The following is a 14379-nucleotide window of genomic DNA, read 5'->3' as shown; positions in this document are numbered from 1 at the left end:
GACCCATTTCTTGCACGTTCTTGCAGAAAAACAGTGATGATCTGTCTTGAGTTGTGACAGGACTTGCTGATGGCAAATTGCAGTGAGTTAGAGGAGGGCAACCAAAGTGATAAGGAAGAACATAGTGGAATTTTCTTATTTAGCTCCACTGACTGGAAATGAGAGCTCAAGGGTCAAATGGTTAGATGACATAAACAGAGGAGACAGCTACCACAATGAGCCCCAGGATGGTGACTCAGCCAGAATATGATTTAGTGAGGAATTAAATGTATGTCAGAAAATATTTCTTGGTGCAGCAATATAACCATGAGAGCTGTTTGTAGCACCAAACTCCACCAACCTGCTGCTTTTTTGAAATGGGGGTGGTACTAAGTGGGGCATAAATTATTTCCTGTCATTGGCTGTTATCAGGGGATAGAAACTGGTGTGCCCTTCATCTTCAGCCTCTTCTCTGCAAACTCCCACATGCCCTTGTCCGTGCTATCTACTTGAGTCCTGCCTGACGGTAGGGTCCTAAATTCTACTTGCTGTCGTAAACTTCTGCTGCTCTCTGTTGGGGAGGTCGTTCTTTTGATGTCCCTAGGACCTCATCCCTTCTGCTGTGAAGGCCCCACTAGCCCCTCTGCTCTGGGACTTTGAATGACTCCCGAGCCCTTCCCTAGTTTGAAAGCTGTTAATCTACGCTAGCCTTTGAGCATGGCATGTAAATTCTTGATTAGACCTGGCTGCCCACCCTCCCTCTCTAACTTTATCACTGACTGTTCCCTTGGTCCTTTTCTCAGAAATGCCTGCAAACTCCCTGCTCATCCACTCAAGGATGCTGCAGAGATAAGGCTGACTGGACACTGTGATAACCCCATTTCTGTCCCTGCCAGAGATCTGTTACCTTCTGGCTTGACTCTGCAGAAAATTGCTCTTTTAAAAAGCAACTCCAAAAACACTTCCTCCCAGAGATTCTCCTGGCACGTATCTCCCTCCTTTGTGCTCCCTGGTTTTCCATGCTCAGCTCCAGCTTTGGGTTGTATTGGCCTCTGAGGTCGACTCAGACACAGGTGCTGGCCTGTGCTAGTTCATCTTTGTGTCTCAGAGCCTTGCATTTGATAGGGGCTTTAGTGATGTTTGCTGAGTGATTGCATGCAGAAGGTGTGATTGAAACACCGCGTGTAGCAGGAAGCCATGTTAAAAAGAGAAGAAACAGGGCCTCCCCGGTGGCGCAACGGTTGAGCGCTGGGTTGCGAAGCTGCCCGCGGCCTCTGCGGCGCCGGTTCGATCCCCGGCTGCTTCCCGGCCACCGGAGGAGGATCCCACATGGCGCGCAGACCTCTCCTGCCGCCCGCTGCTCCCCTCAGCAGTGTACTTCGGTCCTTCTGCCTGCTCTGCTCCCCGCTCTGGCACTGGTGAATTCTCTCACCCTCCCGCGCTTCTGACTGTACCCAGTGCATGTATAAACAAAACAAACAAACAAACAAATAAATAAATAAATAAAAACATGCCTCTATAAAAAAAAAAAGAGAAGAAACAAATACAACTTACAGCACATGACTCAGGAATACCAAAGGGGGGGGGGAGAATTTGCATTTTTCTTCTTGCATAGCCTCTTCTCTGCATGGAAGAACTATTGTCTTTGTTAGAACAGTGGGAGCTTTGCTGATGTGGTAGGAGTGTCAGGAGTTGGTTACTGTGGTGAGTGCAGGATTAACCTTTTGACAGATGAATCTGCTCTTGTAAAAATTTTCTTGTGAGTTGCTTTGAATATACAAAAAGCTACAAAGGGCAATAGAATAAGCATCCAAGTATTTACCACCTAATTTAAGAAATAAAGCATTACTAACAATCTCTTCTTTTGGGGGGAGGTTGGGGTTAGGAGATTTTTCAACTTTCAATTATAGAACATTTCAAACATACAAAATCAGGATAATAAATTTTATGGACCCACATGTGCCACTTGTTGACTGTTCAACAATGGTCAACTTCAGTACTCCCTCTTTCCCGCCTCAGATTATTTTGGAGCAAATCCTAGATATTGAACAGTTTTACCCACATGCATTTCAGTGTTTATCCAAAAGAGGTAAAGATTTCTCTTCATAAACATAACCATGGTTCATTGTCACATCATCAGTTTAACAATTTCTTAATATTTATAGTTGGGATTCAGACTTCTCAAATTGCTTCAAGTTTATCTTAGAGTTGGTTCATTTCAGTCACAATCCAAATTGGTTCCTGTTGGTTGATATGTATCTTTTAATCAATAAGTTCCCCTTCAATCTCCCTTTTATTTCTTGCAGTTTATGTGTTGAAGAAACTAGGTAGTTCACCTATAGAATTTTCATGACCTGGATTTGATTGATTGCATCTCTGTGGTGACATATAATAAGCTGCTTTGTTCCCTGTATTTCTTGAAAATTGGAGGCTTTACTCTGGTTCAGTGATTTTGGCAAGATATTTCACAGTTGGTGCGGTTTCCTTTCAGGAGACGCACACTGTGTGCGCTCTGTTTCTGAGCTATGAACAGCCATGCATGCTCACTACCCAAATCCATCAAGTGTTGCAAACTGGTGAGGTTCTAATTTCATTATCCCTTCATTTATTACTAAAATTCTTCCATTTACACATACATGTATTTTTATGTAGATATGTAGTGTTTATCCATTTTTATGTATTTTTTGTTCCTGTTCTTAAAAAACATTGATTTACATAGTTATTCCTTCACAGCTTTCTTCCTCCCAGCATTCTGTTTATAGTATTCATCTACAATATCTATCTGGATTGATATGTGTATTGCCAGTTAATTTTTTGTTACTCCATAATATTCCCATTTATGTATCTTAAAATTGGATAAATATTTGCTTGCTTCTAATTTGTTCCTATTACACCATTCTGCTGTGAGCACTCTTGTTGTGTAGTCTTGTCCACACATGAGATTCTCTCTAGGATGATTAATAGAAATGGAATTTCTGGGTTGTTGGGAATGTGCATCTTCAACTTTATTGAGCTTTGCAAAAATTATTTTCTCAAGTTTGTTTACTCCATTGTAAACCAAAACAAATCTTCATGACTCTTTCTATGTCAGTTTATTTTAATATTTTAAATGTAGCAAATAAAAGATTACATTTCAGTTGAAATATATGATGGTCTGTTTAAGCCTTATCTGTATGCCTGATTTATATAGTGAAGGAACTGATTCAAAATAGAGATGTGTATGTAGAATGTTCTTATTTGTGTAAACTCCTACAGAAAAGGAATTAGGTCATATTTAGTAGGTTGTTCAGCATTTCCTTTTAAATTTTTTATTGAGTTTTAACCAAAGAGCATTTTGGGTTATTTTTAGTATCTAGATGACTCACTCTTGAACTGTTTGTTGCATGAATATTTGAGTGAATGGATAAAAGAATGGAACTATGGACCTGAACATGAGACATGTACTATTGTAACAATAAAATTGAAGCCAGTTTTATTGTTCCTGAGTCATGGTGTTAAAGGGAAAGGCACAGGTGCGCAAAGGTCCCCACATTCATCTGTTATAAGCCTGGCTGGAAGCTGCAATTTGTGTGACATCTGCCTCCTAACAACACCCTGTCTGGTGGCTGAGTGCTGCCACAATGGCTCTGTCTATTTATTTATTATAAGTTCAGAATCTGGGGAGGTCTGCGCTTCTCTGGTGTGGGGGCCTAAGCAGCTATCTGCTGGCAAGACCCTTTCATCTTCCTTGGTCAGGTAGAAATGACATAAGTAGGTAGGGTTTCCTCTCTGCCTGACTGCCTTGAAGCATCTCTCAGGGACTGACAAATATAGCCAGTGCTGAAGAGACCTTTTTTTTTTTTTTGACACTTCTTGCTATCACCCTGCTATTATGAAATTGTGGCTGTTTTCCTGCAAATAATACCTAATGCTGGCTCGGTGCTTTGTGGGCTAAAGTAGGTAATATTGAGTCATTCATTTATTTACAAGTTCATGTAAACTGGTGGGACATATGCAGTCCTGGTGAGTGTCTCCTTCAAGGGCCACACAGAACATTTTTGAGGTTGTATATTAGTTTGATAGGGCTGCTGAAACAAAGTACCTCAAATTGAGTGACTTAAACAACAGGAATTTGTCTCATGGATCTGGAGGTTGCAAGTCTAAGATCATGGCATCGGCAGGGCTGATTTCCTTTGAGAAATTTTTGCTTGTCTTATGGACTGCGCTCTCCCTGTGTCTTCACATCATCTTCCCTGAGTATGCCTCTGAGTTCATGTTTCTTCATTTCAGAAGGACACGGGTCTTTTGACTAGTGCCCATGCTAACAAGCTCACTTTAATTTGATGATGTCTGTAAAGACCTGATTCCAAATAAGGTCACATGCAGAGGTACTGGGGATTAGGATTTGAAAATGTGAAATTTGAGGGACACAATTCATCCATACCTCGTAGCAGGACAATGTGGGATTATGTCTGAATTGTTAGAAGGCTACTTGCAAACTTTGTGTCTTCAGCTTACTAGGAGGTTAGTGTTCTAGACATTTCCATACTTTTACATGTTTACAGTTGCTCTTTTTGACAGATGCCAGAGCGAAGTCACAGTTTGTGAACACAGATTTGGTCTAGTACAGTGAGCTTATTTACTTATCTTCTAGGAAGAAAGATTTGGAGATCAGTTTAAAAAGAGAGATTTCGTCACTAGACTTACATATAAATTGATTTTTTCCCTTAAGAGCTTATTGCCTAAAGGCTTGCCTTGTAGCTGTTCTTTAAAAAATGTTTTTATTTCAGTTGTTGGTAAAAAACAAATCCCTGAAAGCTTTTTTACTTTTTTTTTGGTTCTAGATTTAAAAGGAATTGTATTTATCATCCAGAGTCAAAGTAATTCTTTCCATGCAAAGAGAGCAGAACAATTAAAAAAAAGCATCTTAAAGCAGGCTGCAGACCTTACACAGGTATGTAGAGGTGGCTTGATGTATCTGCTAAGATTTATTTCTTGATACATTTGTATTTTCCAAAGTACTTGGTCTATAGAGAATCAGTTTTATTTACAGCTCTTCTGACTCATTTTGCTATTTAGTATTGATTATTATTTAAAATGTGGTAGTTAATCTTTAAAGCTCAAAGCATCATATTTTAAATTATTATATATATATTTTAACTTAAGGGAATTATATAATTGTGGCCGACTTGTGGTTTTGTCATCAAGTATGATAAAAAGAAGTGGAAGAAATAACTTTAAAAGCAGAGCTTAAAATAGCAGAGACAATTAATGTTTAAAATATTGGTAACAAGTTCTAAGGCAGTTTTCATGTTGAAATAACATTTTCATTAACCTTAGTGGGGTGCTCTCTCTATGAGTTTCTTAATCTGCTGTTTTAATTGGATATCTCTAATTGAACTTTTGATTTATAATATAATATCCAAGAAGGATTATGAAGAGAAAGATCGACCAACATAAACAGGTACATTTTGATAATGTTGAAAATAGGCATGAATGGAATCTAAAACTGCTCTGAATTATGCTGGAGCCTCGGGCCAAGGAAGATCCACTTTCTTGTGCTTTCACATAGATGCCTTTGTCTTTAGCTGAGCCAAAAAATTCATCGGAACCCATTACACTACATTGCTATGGCTTTCACAACAGAAGTGCCTGTCTGTGGATCTGTGCCATCTCTTGGTCCTCTCAGCAAGAGTTCTTTGACAAGAGATGTGTGTGTTTGATGGATTGCTTTTTCTTGCTGTTATTGGTGGTGGGTACTGGGAAATAAGGAGTTGAAAACATCAGTGAAAAAATTAACCATGGTGGTATCCATGGCAAAGACACTGCTGAGAGTAAGGTTTATTGTGCTTAATCTTTAAGTGCTTTGCATATAAAAGTCATCCAGCCTTCCAGCCTCCTATTATGACAGGTCTTCGGTTCCCCTACACTGAGCATCATAGCTTCTTAAGGAAGAGAAAAGAATCTCATGGAATAGACAGATTGTGTTTTTGGTAATTGGAAATAGAAGCAGCTTGATAATCTAAAATTCTCCTTTGTCTGGAAATCCAACTTTTAGAAATTTTCTTCTGCTAAACCTTTCCTGAGTTCACCAGAGGGGCAGACATGGAGTAGTCTGGACTGGCTTCTTCCATTTGCTTGGGTAGTGGTGCACATGCATCACAACACCGGCTGCTGGAGGGTGGAGGGGGATCTGGCAGCACAAATAATGCATCCGCTGGGTCGAAGCAAACATTCATGGACTCTAGCTCAGTCAGGCCTTGGCAGTTACCCCAAGTTGTATAATCCATGATCATGACAGGACAGTTGTGATTAGAGCACAGGTATCCATATGCACCTGCATATGTCCTTGCTTTCAGATATACTTTCCATTGTGTAGAAGCCCATTCATGTGTTTCTGATTTATGTGTCTTCTCCATTTAATCCATACTGATAAGTCCTTGCCATTTATGTGCATAATTATATCTGCTGCCAACTAAGGCTAATTGAGTACACCACGTACTTCCTGACTTATTTGTCCACTTTTTTTTTTTTTTGCCATTTTTTGTGCAGATGGGTGCTCATCACTGATCCTCAACCTACCTTTACTCTCTTAAGAAGAGTGGCTTTCAGGGAACTATGGAGTGGGGGGCGCACAGGAAATACTCCCAATACTTGGTTTCGAGTGGGGGGGGTAAGTCTTGTGGACATTTAGATATGAAACTATAAATTATTAAAAAATATTAATTATAAACCCCCTTCTCTTCTTCCCTTTAGGAAAAATGAGACCTGGGAGAGTGCTGTTAGAGATTGGGAGCACCTGCTCCTTTGGGAGACCCTGGGGCTCTGCAAAGACTATAGGTGCAGTGCCTGCAGAGGCTTACAGCTGGTTTTAGGTTCTAGATGGAGATGGATGCAGGTTCCCACCTAAACTGAAATTGTATTTGTATTTAGGGAGGAGGATGTGTGGTGGTTGGAGCTTCTCCTCGAGGCAGATGGCAGGAAGTTGAGGGGACGTGGGTCCAGCAGAGCCGTGGGACCCTCCAGCATTCATTACATTTGCCAAGACAGTTGCAACAAAACTTGTTAACAAAGGTTCTTGTCTCTCGACCCCAGTTCATTTCCTACTACTCACCACCTTGTACTTTGTTTGCCAGTAATTTCAAGATTCTTATAGTTCCTGGCATCACCCTGCCTCTGCGGTTTGGAACATGTCGATGCTCATCTTCTTGTCAAGCTCTGCATGAAAGCCGTTTGGGCAATTTCCTGACCTGCAGTGGCAAATTACTTCCTCTGGTTCCACTTCCATGTCTTGCACAAACTTCTGATATATGCTTTTCACTTTCTAGCTTTAGTATTTGCTTTATCTCTTAAAGATACAGTGAGTGTATCTTACAGAGACTATACCTTACAGGCTTTTGATGCCTCAGAATGGAGCTCAATGCTCTGTTTTGCCACTGAGTTCTCAGTGGATGTGTACTCCACGGAATCCCTTAATTTCATTACCCCATCCCTCCCACTCTTGTTTTCTATTGTACTAGGCATTTGTTTTTACTTCTGTGATGATACAGTCACCTTTTCACCTTTGCCCGCCACCCCTCCCACCACCACATGCACACCATATTAAATTGCAAGTTCTTTGAAGGCAGACACTTGGCTGCTTTTGTTTCAATCATAGCACCCTCTATGGGTGGATATTCAACATTTGGCAGTTGAATAGAATCCAGAAGAAGTTGAACATACTAAAATATACTTTTTTTTGTTTGTTTTTGTTTTTTTGTTTTTTTTTTATATAGAGAGGCATGTTTTTATTTATTTATTTATTTGTTTGTTTTGTTTATACATGCACTGGGTACAGTCAGAAGCGCGGGAGGGTGAGAGAATTCACCAGAGCCAGAGCGGGGAGCAGAGCAGGCAGAAGGACCGAAGTACACTGCTGAAGGGAGCAGCGGGCGGCAGGAGAGGTCTGCGCGCCATGTGGGACCCTCCTCTGGTGGCCGGGGAGCAGCCGGGGATTGAACCGGCGCCGCAGAGGCCGCGGGCAGCTTCGCAACCCAGTGCTCAACCGCTGCGTCACCGGGGAGGCCCTAAAATATACTTTTAAAGTAAATTATTTTACCTATTTTAAAATTTCCTATCAAGTCTAAAATTAGTAATATCTCATATTAAAGATAATAGTTATTTATAGATATTAAACCAGAGGTTTTTTTTTTCATTTTGATGAGTAATTATGTTTTAAAATATAGTACATTTCAGAGATAATTTTTATATATAAAGTCTGTGTTAAGCCAATGACTTTTTAATCATGTCTTATTTATTATTTATATATATATTTTAAATTGTTGAAGTACCATTGTCTTACATCCTGGACAGTATAAGAGGTCCCTCCTCAGGGGTAGTCACTATAGCCCTCCCACCACCAAGGCACCTCTCGTCCTCTATCATGGTCAAAGATTGGTTTAAAAGTTTGTTTTTGTCTGACTCTTTTTTTTTTTTTAGAGGCATGTTTTATTTATTTATTTGTTTGTTTGTTTTGTTTATACATGCACTGGGTACAGTCAGAAGCGCGGGAGGGTGAGAGAATTCACCAGAGCCAGAGCAGGGAGCAGAGCAGGCAGAAGGACCGAAGTACACTGCTGAGGGGAGCAGTGGGCGGCAGGAGAGGTCTGCGCGCCATGTGGGACCCTCCTCAGGTGGCCGGGGAGCAGCCAGGGATCGAACCGGCGCCGCAGAGGCCGCGGGCAGCTTCGCAACCCAGCACTCAACCGCTGCGCCACCGGGGAGGCCCCTGACTCTTTGTTTTGAAAGCAAAGAGTTTAGGGAGAATATAAAATAGTTGTGAGTTGGTGCTAGGAAAATATGATCTCATGACTAAGTGAATCTTTGAGAGGCAGTATGGAAAAGAACCAGAAAATTTACTAACTTCTTTAAAACAGACAAGGTAACTAACTGCTCTGCTCCAGATTTCTTCTGTCTCATTACTGGGCCATAGACTACAGTGACTTGTCCTTATTTGCGTGGGTAAAGCTGTCTCACCACTATCACAACTTTCCCAGTGTATGTATAGAGTAGCTTCCTTTTAAAGATGTGACCTTGAAGTTGAATGAATAATTTCCCCCTTGATACCATTGTCCAGAACATAATCACATGGGCATAACTAGACTGGAAAGGTAATATAATGTTTAGTGAACCTGAGTTCAGCCAATATTCAAGGTGTTCTAAATCTCTAAAAGGAAGAAGGTAGGAGAGGAGACTGGGAGACAAATTGACATCTCTGCCAAAGTCAGGAATTTGTTAACATAGGACTCAGCTGATCTATAAAAATATATTCATTCATTTTTTTCATTCAATATTTGCAAAGCTACTGTGGGCAGAGTGTACTGGGCATACAAGGATCATCAAGGCTTAGTTCTTGTTATCTTTGTCTCTGAATTTATATTCAACCCACGGTCCAGAATAAGAGACAGAGTCATTAATGGGCGCTTTGAAAGCAAGGTGGTAGTGCAGATATAGAAAGACAAGTACTGTGTGATTCCACTTACTTGGGTATCTAAAGTTGTCAAATTTATAAAGTCAAAGACTGTAGTGGTAGTTACCAGGGACTGGGGGAGAGGAAATGAGTTGGCAATAGGCATAAAGCTTCGGTTAAGTAAGATGAGTAAACTAGAGATTTGCATTATGACATTGTGTCCTACAATCAACATACTCTGTTGTACACTTAGAACATAAGAGGATAGAGCTGATATTAAGGGGGGTTGGAAGTAGTGAGGGTTATCTTGGTAGACAGCCAGGTAAAGGCAGCCAGGTGAGAGCCAGGTGTGTGTGGGCACTGCATGTGGTCCTGAGGTGGACTATCAGGGAGGCCAGCCTGCGAAGTTGTATAGGGACTGGACCACAGAGGAGCTGTATGTCATTTTGAGAACCCAGACTTTTCAGGGGGCACTGCTGGTATTTTCAGAGGCATTCCTTTTATATAAAACACATTTAGCATCTCATCCCTGGCCGGGACATGTAGGAGCGACTCCCAGCCTCTGTTATTACTAGTATCCCTGGCTGAAAATGACTGCTATGGAGAGACTCCTAGAGTATTGACCGGGTTGGATTTGTGTTTTAAAATCATCACTTTGGTGGCTGTGAGCGGACGGCTTTAAGAGAGCCACAACTGGGACAGGGAACCTAATCCTTAGGCTGTTGGACTAGCTTAGCAGAGTGGTACAGACCTGGCCAGAGTGGGGTTGAGGAGGTTGGGCGTGGGCTGAGAGAAGTCAGGAAGCCAGGACTGAGCCAGGACTGAGGTGTGGTGGAGTGGGCCACAACATCTGAGACAGGATAGTTAGGAGGTGCACATGACTTTAGGGTTTCCATAGGTCAAATCTCAGGTGAGGTGTCACTGGCCAGGCTTGATATTTGTCTTAAACTCAGGAGAAAGGTTTGGCCCAATAGTGGTGGATTTGGGAGTGAGCAGCATACGTAGGTCTAGTAGGTGAAAGCTTGATGGTACTGCTTCCAGGGGTCCGGGGACCATGGGGAAACCATTGTTTGGTGCTGGGCAGAGCAAGAACAACTCTCCACGGAGATGTGCAGAGACACAGAGAGACAGTGTGTCATGTAATGTCAGGGAACCTGAGGAAGAGCTTTTCAAACAGCAGTCACTACTGTCCTGTTCCCCAGAGAGGACTCATTACTCATATCTCAAGCTGTTCATTTGATAGGGCATCTGTGTGGACTCACATCCCTGCACTCACCCAGCAGGCATCTCCCCAAGGGCTGCTTTGTTGCTGCTGCCACCACTCTTGGTACTCTTTTTATTTTTAATTGTGATAAGACATAGCAGCATTTGCCATCTTATCCATTTTTATTTATTTTTTATTTTTTATAAATTATTTTTTAAGATTTATTTATTTATACAAGCACTGGGGCACAGTCAGAAGTGCGGGAGGGTGAGAGAATTTACCAGAGCCAGAGCGGAGAGCAGAACAGGCAGACCAACAAAGTGCACTGCTGAGGGGAGCAGCGGGCAGCAGGAGAGGTCTGCACGCCATGTGGGACCCTCACCCAGCAGCTGGGGATCGAACCAGCGCTGCAGAGGCTGCGGGCAGCTTCGCAACCCAGTGCTCAACCATTGCGCCACTGGGGAGGCCCATTTTACCCATTTTTAAATGTACAATTCAGTACCATAAAGTACGTTCATGCTGTGTAACCATTTTCTAGAACATTCTCATCTTCCTAGCTGAAACGCTCTAACCATTAAATAACTCCCCATCCCTGGCAACCACCATTCTACTTTATGTTTTTGCATTTGACTACTCTAGGCACTTCATAAAAGTGGAGTCATATAGTATCTCTTTTTGTGATTGCCTTATTTTACTTAGTGAGTGTACTAGCCTGGAGGTTCATCCATGTCAAAGTATGTGAAGGATTTCTTTCCTTTTTAAGGCTGAATGTAGTTATTTTAATTTTGTCTAACTCCCTCCTACATTTTTGCTGGTAACTTTGGTCTACCCTGCTCAATGTTTGTATTCAAAGGTCCTAGTTTCTGGAGTGTTCTTTGGCATTCTACATAGGCTCCTCGACAGTACCCTATGTTCCTTAGGACTCTGTCCTACCCTCAGAATATTCAGGGGAGACAAGGCTACTACGTCCTCTTCTTTGTAACCCCATGACACCTAGTATAATAACACCAAACAAATACAATATGAGGTTGCATTTTCATTGATACATTTTTCTTAACTTTTAAAACTTAGAAAAGTTACATTTTCCTAAACTATTTAACTTTTCCAGCACATTATTCTGTGCTGCTTTTCAGTTTCAGTATGTTATAATTAAATTTTGTTGTCCTTTTCATTTATAACTGGACAACCTGTTTAGTAGGTGACTTAGATTGCCACTAGGTGGCAATATTGGTTTTACATTTAAAGACAGGTAATTAAGCAATGTCATTAAGCAAACCCTTCTCCCCAGCCCTTACTTTCTGTGATAATATATGGAATATAAACTAAAGCAATAAAGAAACCTCCCTTTAATGATAAGATAGCCAGTTTTTCTTATTCTGAACTTCTTTCCAAGGATGGAAGTGAGTGCTGAAGTAATTATGAGAAAACTTTAACACTTGGATTTAATTTGCTTATGAAATCCAAAGATTGCTATTATGGCTTAGATAATATAGTATTTGGGTGAGCATGTCTTTTGGTAGTTGAAATAGCCTGAAAGATTTTTCCAATTTGCAACCATCCTTGACAATGGTTTATTTTTTTCTCTTTAGAGTTTTCCATGTTGCATGTGATTAAAAGCCAAATTTATTGCATGAGTAGTGTTTCAGTGATCTAGAGGTTGTTCATAGCTAACATAGGGTTTACAGACAAAGCTGGGGGTATTGATAAGGTGGCCTGATCTATAACTACAGGAAAATAGAGAAAAATGATTAGCTTCAGAGAATTCAGCACAGGGATGCACAAAACATAGGGTTGCAATGGCACTTTTAAAGGTAAATATGGAGGTGCCTCTTTAGTGCAATAGGTAGCGTGTCAGTCTCATAAAGGTAGGTATGGGGGTAGGATGCAACGTCAGACTGAACAAAGGATATAGGGGAGGCAAGTCAGACCATAGGCACTGTCATCACCATGACTCCTGGTAGCCAGTATGAACTTGCCATGGCAGGAATATGGAAAAGCAGCGCAACCCTAGTTAAAGGAAAATGCTGAGATGACAGACTTTCTACTGTAGCCCAAAAGCAGAGATTATGCTGTAAAATCAGGAAAAGGCAAAGAGGAGGAAACCAACTAGCTTTGTGTCCAACCCTCTTGTCCTTTGCCTGTGTGACTGGAGCCAGTCCCACCATTCCAGCATTCTCCCTGCAGTGCCCACAGGCTCACCCTAAGTCTGCAGCAAGTCCCTTTTGTGTTTCCTTCCTCTCAGTTGACTTCTTTCCCCTCTCCCCCAAAAATCCTGGAAATGAGGGGGTTACCCCTTCCCGGTGTTTTTTATTCCTGTGGGACTTACCTGAAAGTACTTTTCTATACAAAGGTAGATATGGTTCCCTAAGTAAAATTAACTGCAGTTTGTTTTAAGAAATTGACATCTGATAAAGACTGGACAGTTCAGTCATCAGCCTTGGAAGCTGAGTAAGGGAGGTGAAGGCAGGAATTGGCAGGGCATCCCCAACTCTGTGGCTGAGTTGGCTCCAGGGGAGGACTCCGGCCCTTGGATTGGCATGCGTCCTCAGTACCTACAAGGAAACAGGATGTCTGAAGCCCTTATGTCACCTAGGACCTAAACTGTGAAGTCTTCAGGTTGAAATTTGAGTTTTCTCCATAAATTTATGGACCAGAAACATTCATGAAGTTGCTGGGTGGGGGAGGAATCAGCACTAAGTTTTATCATTGGAATATTTATCTGATAGCTCAAAATATCTTTTCCTCCCACACTACCAGATGTCTAGAACTGCTGTTTATTTATTCATTACTCCTGTCAGGTTGCACTTGACTACAAAATCTGCCAAAAATTAAGGTGCAAAAATTTAATGGTTTCCATGATTATGCATCTGCTTCTAGCTGTTCTCTTTGCTTCTCTAAGTCATTACCTATGCCTGTTTTGCCTTAAGGTGCTAAAATTTGGTCTTATTAAAAACACAAACATTTTTCATTCTTATAATGTGAATATAAAAACAGGAGCCTGAACTAACTTTCTGTGTGAAATTTAGTACTATACTGGGAGTTATTAGCGTGGAGAAACTGTTTTTCTTGTTTAAAGGTAATTTAGGTCATTGTAAGTTGTCATTCCCATTTCCAGTTTTGAAGTTTATAATGCAGTTTATAATGGATTTGAATTTTATAGTTATGTGTTTCTTCTAATCAGTTAGCCAACAAACTACCATTCAAGATTGCTATGGAGTAAGCAGGAATCTAGAAAACTTAAATAAGGGACCAGGAAAATGAATAACTATAAGAAAGTGAAAATCAAAATCAACAAAAAACTATGAACCAGAGACACTTTTAGGGGGGCGGGGGTGGGAGGGGAGGGATTGGGGTCAGAATGGGGGGGCTGCAATTGTATGGGGAATATAACAATAAAATTTATTATCTAAAAAAAAAAAAGATTGCTATGGAGTAAAGGGCTAGAAAAAAATCAGAAAAGATATTTTAGTTCTCTGAATTATGAGGTAAATGGTAATTATTTTATAATATAAATGCCTATATCATTAAGCAGAAATTAGAAGTCCAGAATAAGTATTAAAATATTTTTTCAACAAATATTAACTGAACATATATAGTTATAGTCACTTTTTATATTTTCTTTCTCTCTCTCTTTTTTTTTAAAGATTTATTTATGCATACAAGAGCTGGGGTATAGGACAGAGATGCGGGGGTGAGAGAACTCACCAGAGACAGAGTGGGGAACAGAACAGGCAGACCGACTGAAACACACTGCTGAGGGGAGCAGCGG

At 40.9% G+C, this 14379-nt stretch overlaps 1 protein-coding gene across 1 annotated transcript in view; it reads left to right on the top strand.

Annotated features, from left to right (window-relative positions):
* The window catches only part of B3GLCT (beta 3-glucosyltransferase), a gene marked incomplete at its 3' end in the record, with an annotated part of 100920 nt that overhangs the window by 23738 nt on the left and 62803 nt on the right, over nt 1–14379 (top strand). The window contains exon 4 of the mRNA XM_084234473.1: nt 4803–4912. Coding sequence (XP_084090599.1) covers nt 4803–4912 — 110 coding nt within the window. The remainder of the gene's footprint in view (nt 1–4802; nt 4913–14379) is intronic.

This window comes from Talpa europaea (genome assembly GCF_964194135.1).
Source record: "Talpa europaea genome assembly, chromosome: 6".
Lineage (NCBI taxonomy): Eukaryota > Metazoa > Chordata > Mammalia > Eulipotyphla > Talpidae > Talpa > Talpa europaea.
The sequence above is the reverse complement of the archived record's forward strand: the minus strand, read 5'-3'. Positions and strand labels throughout refer to the sequence as shown.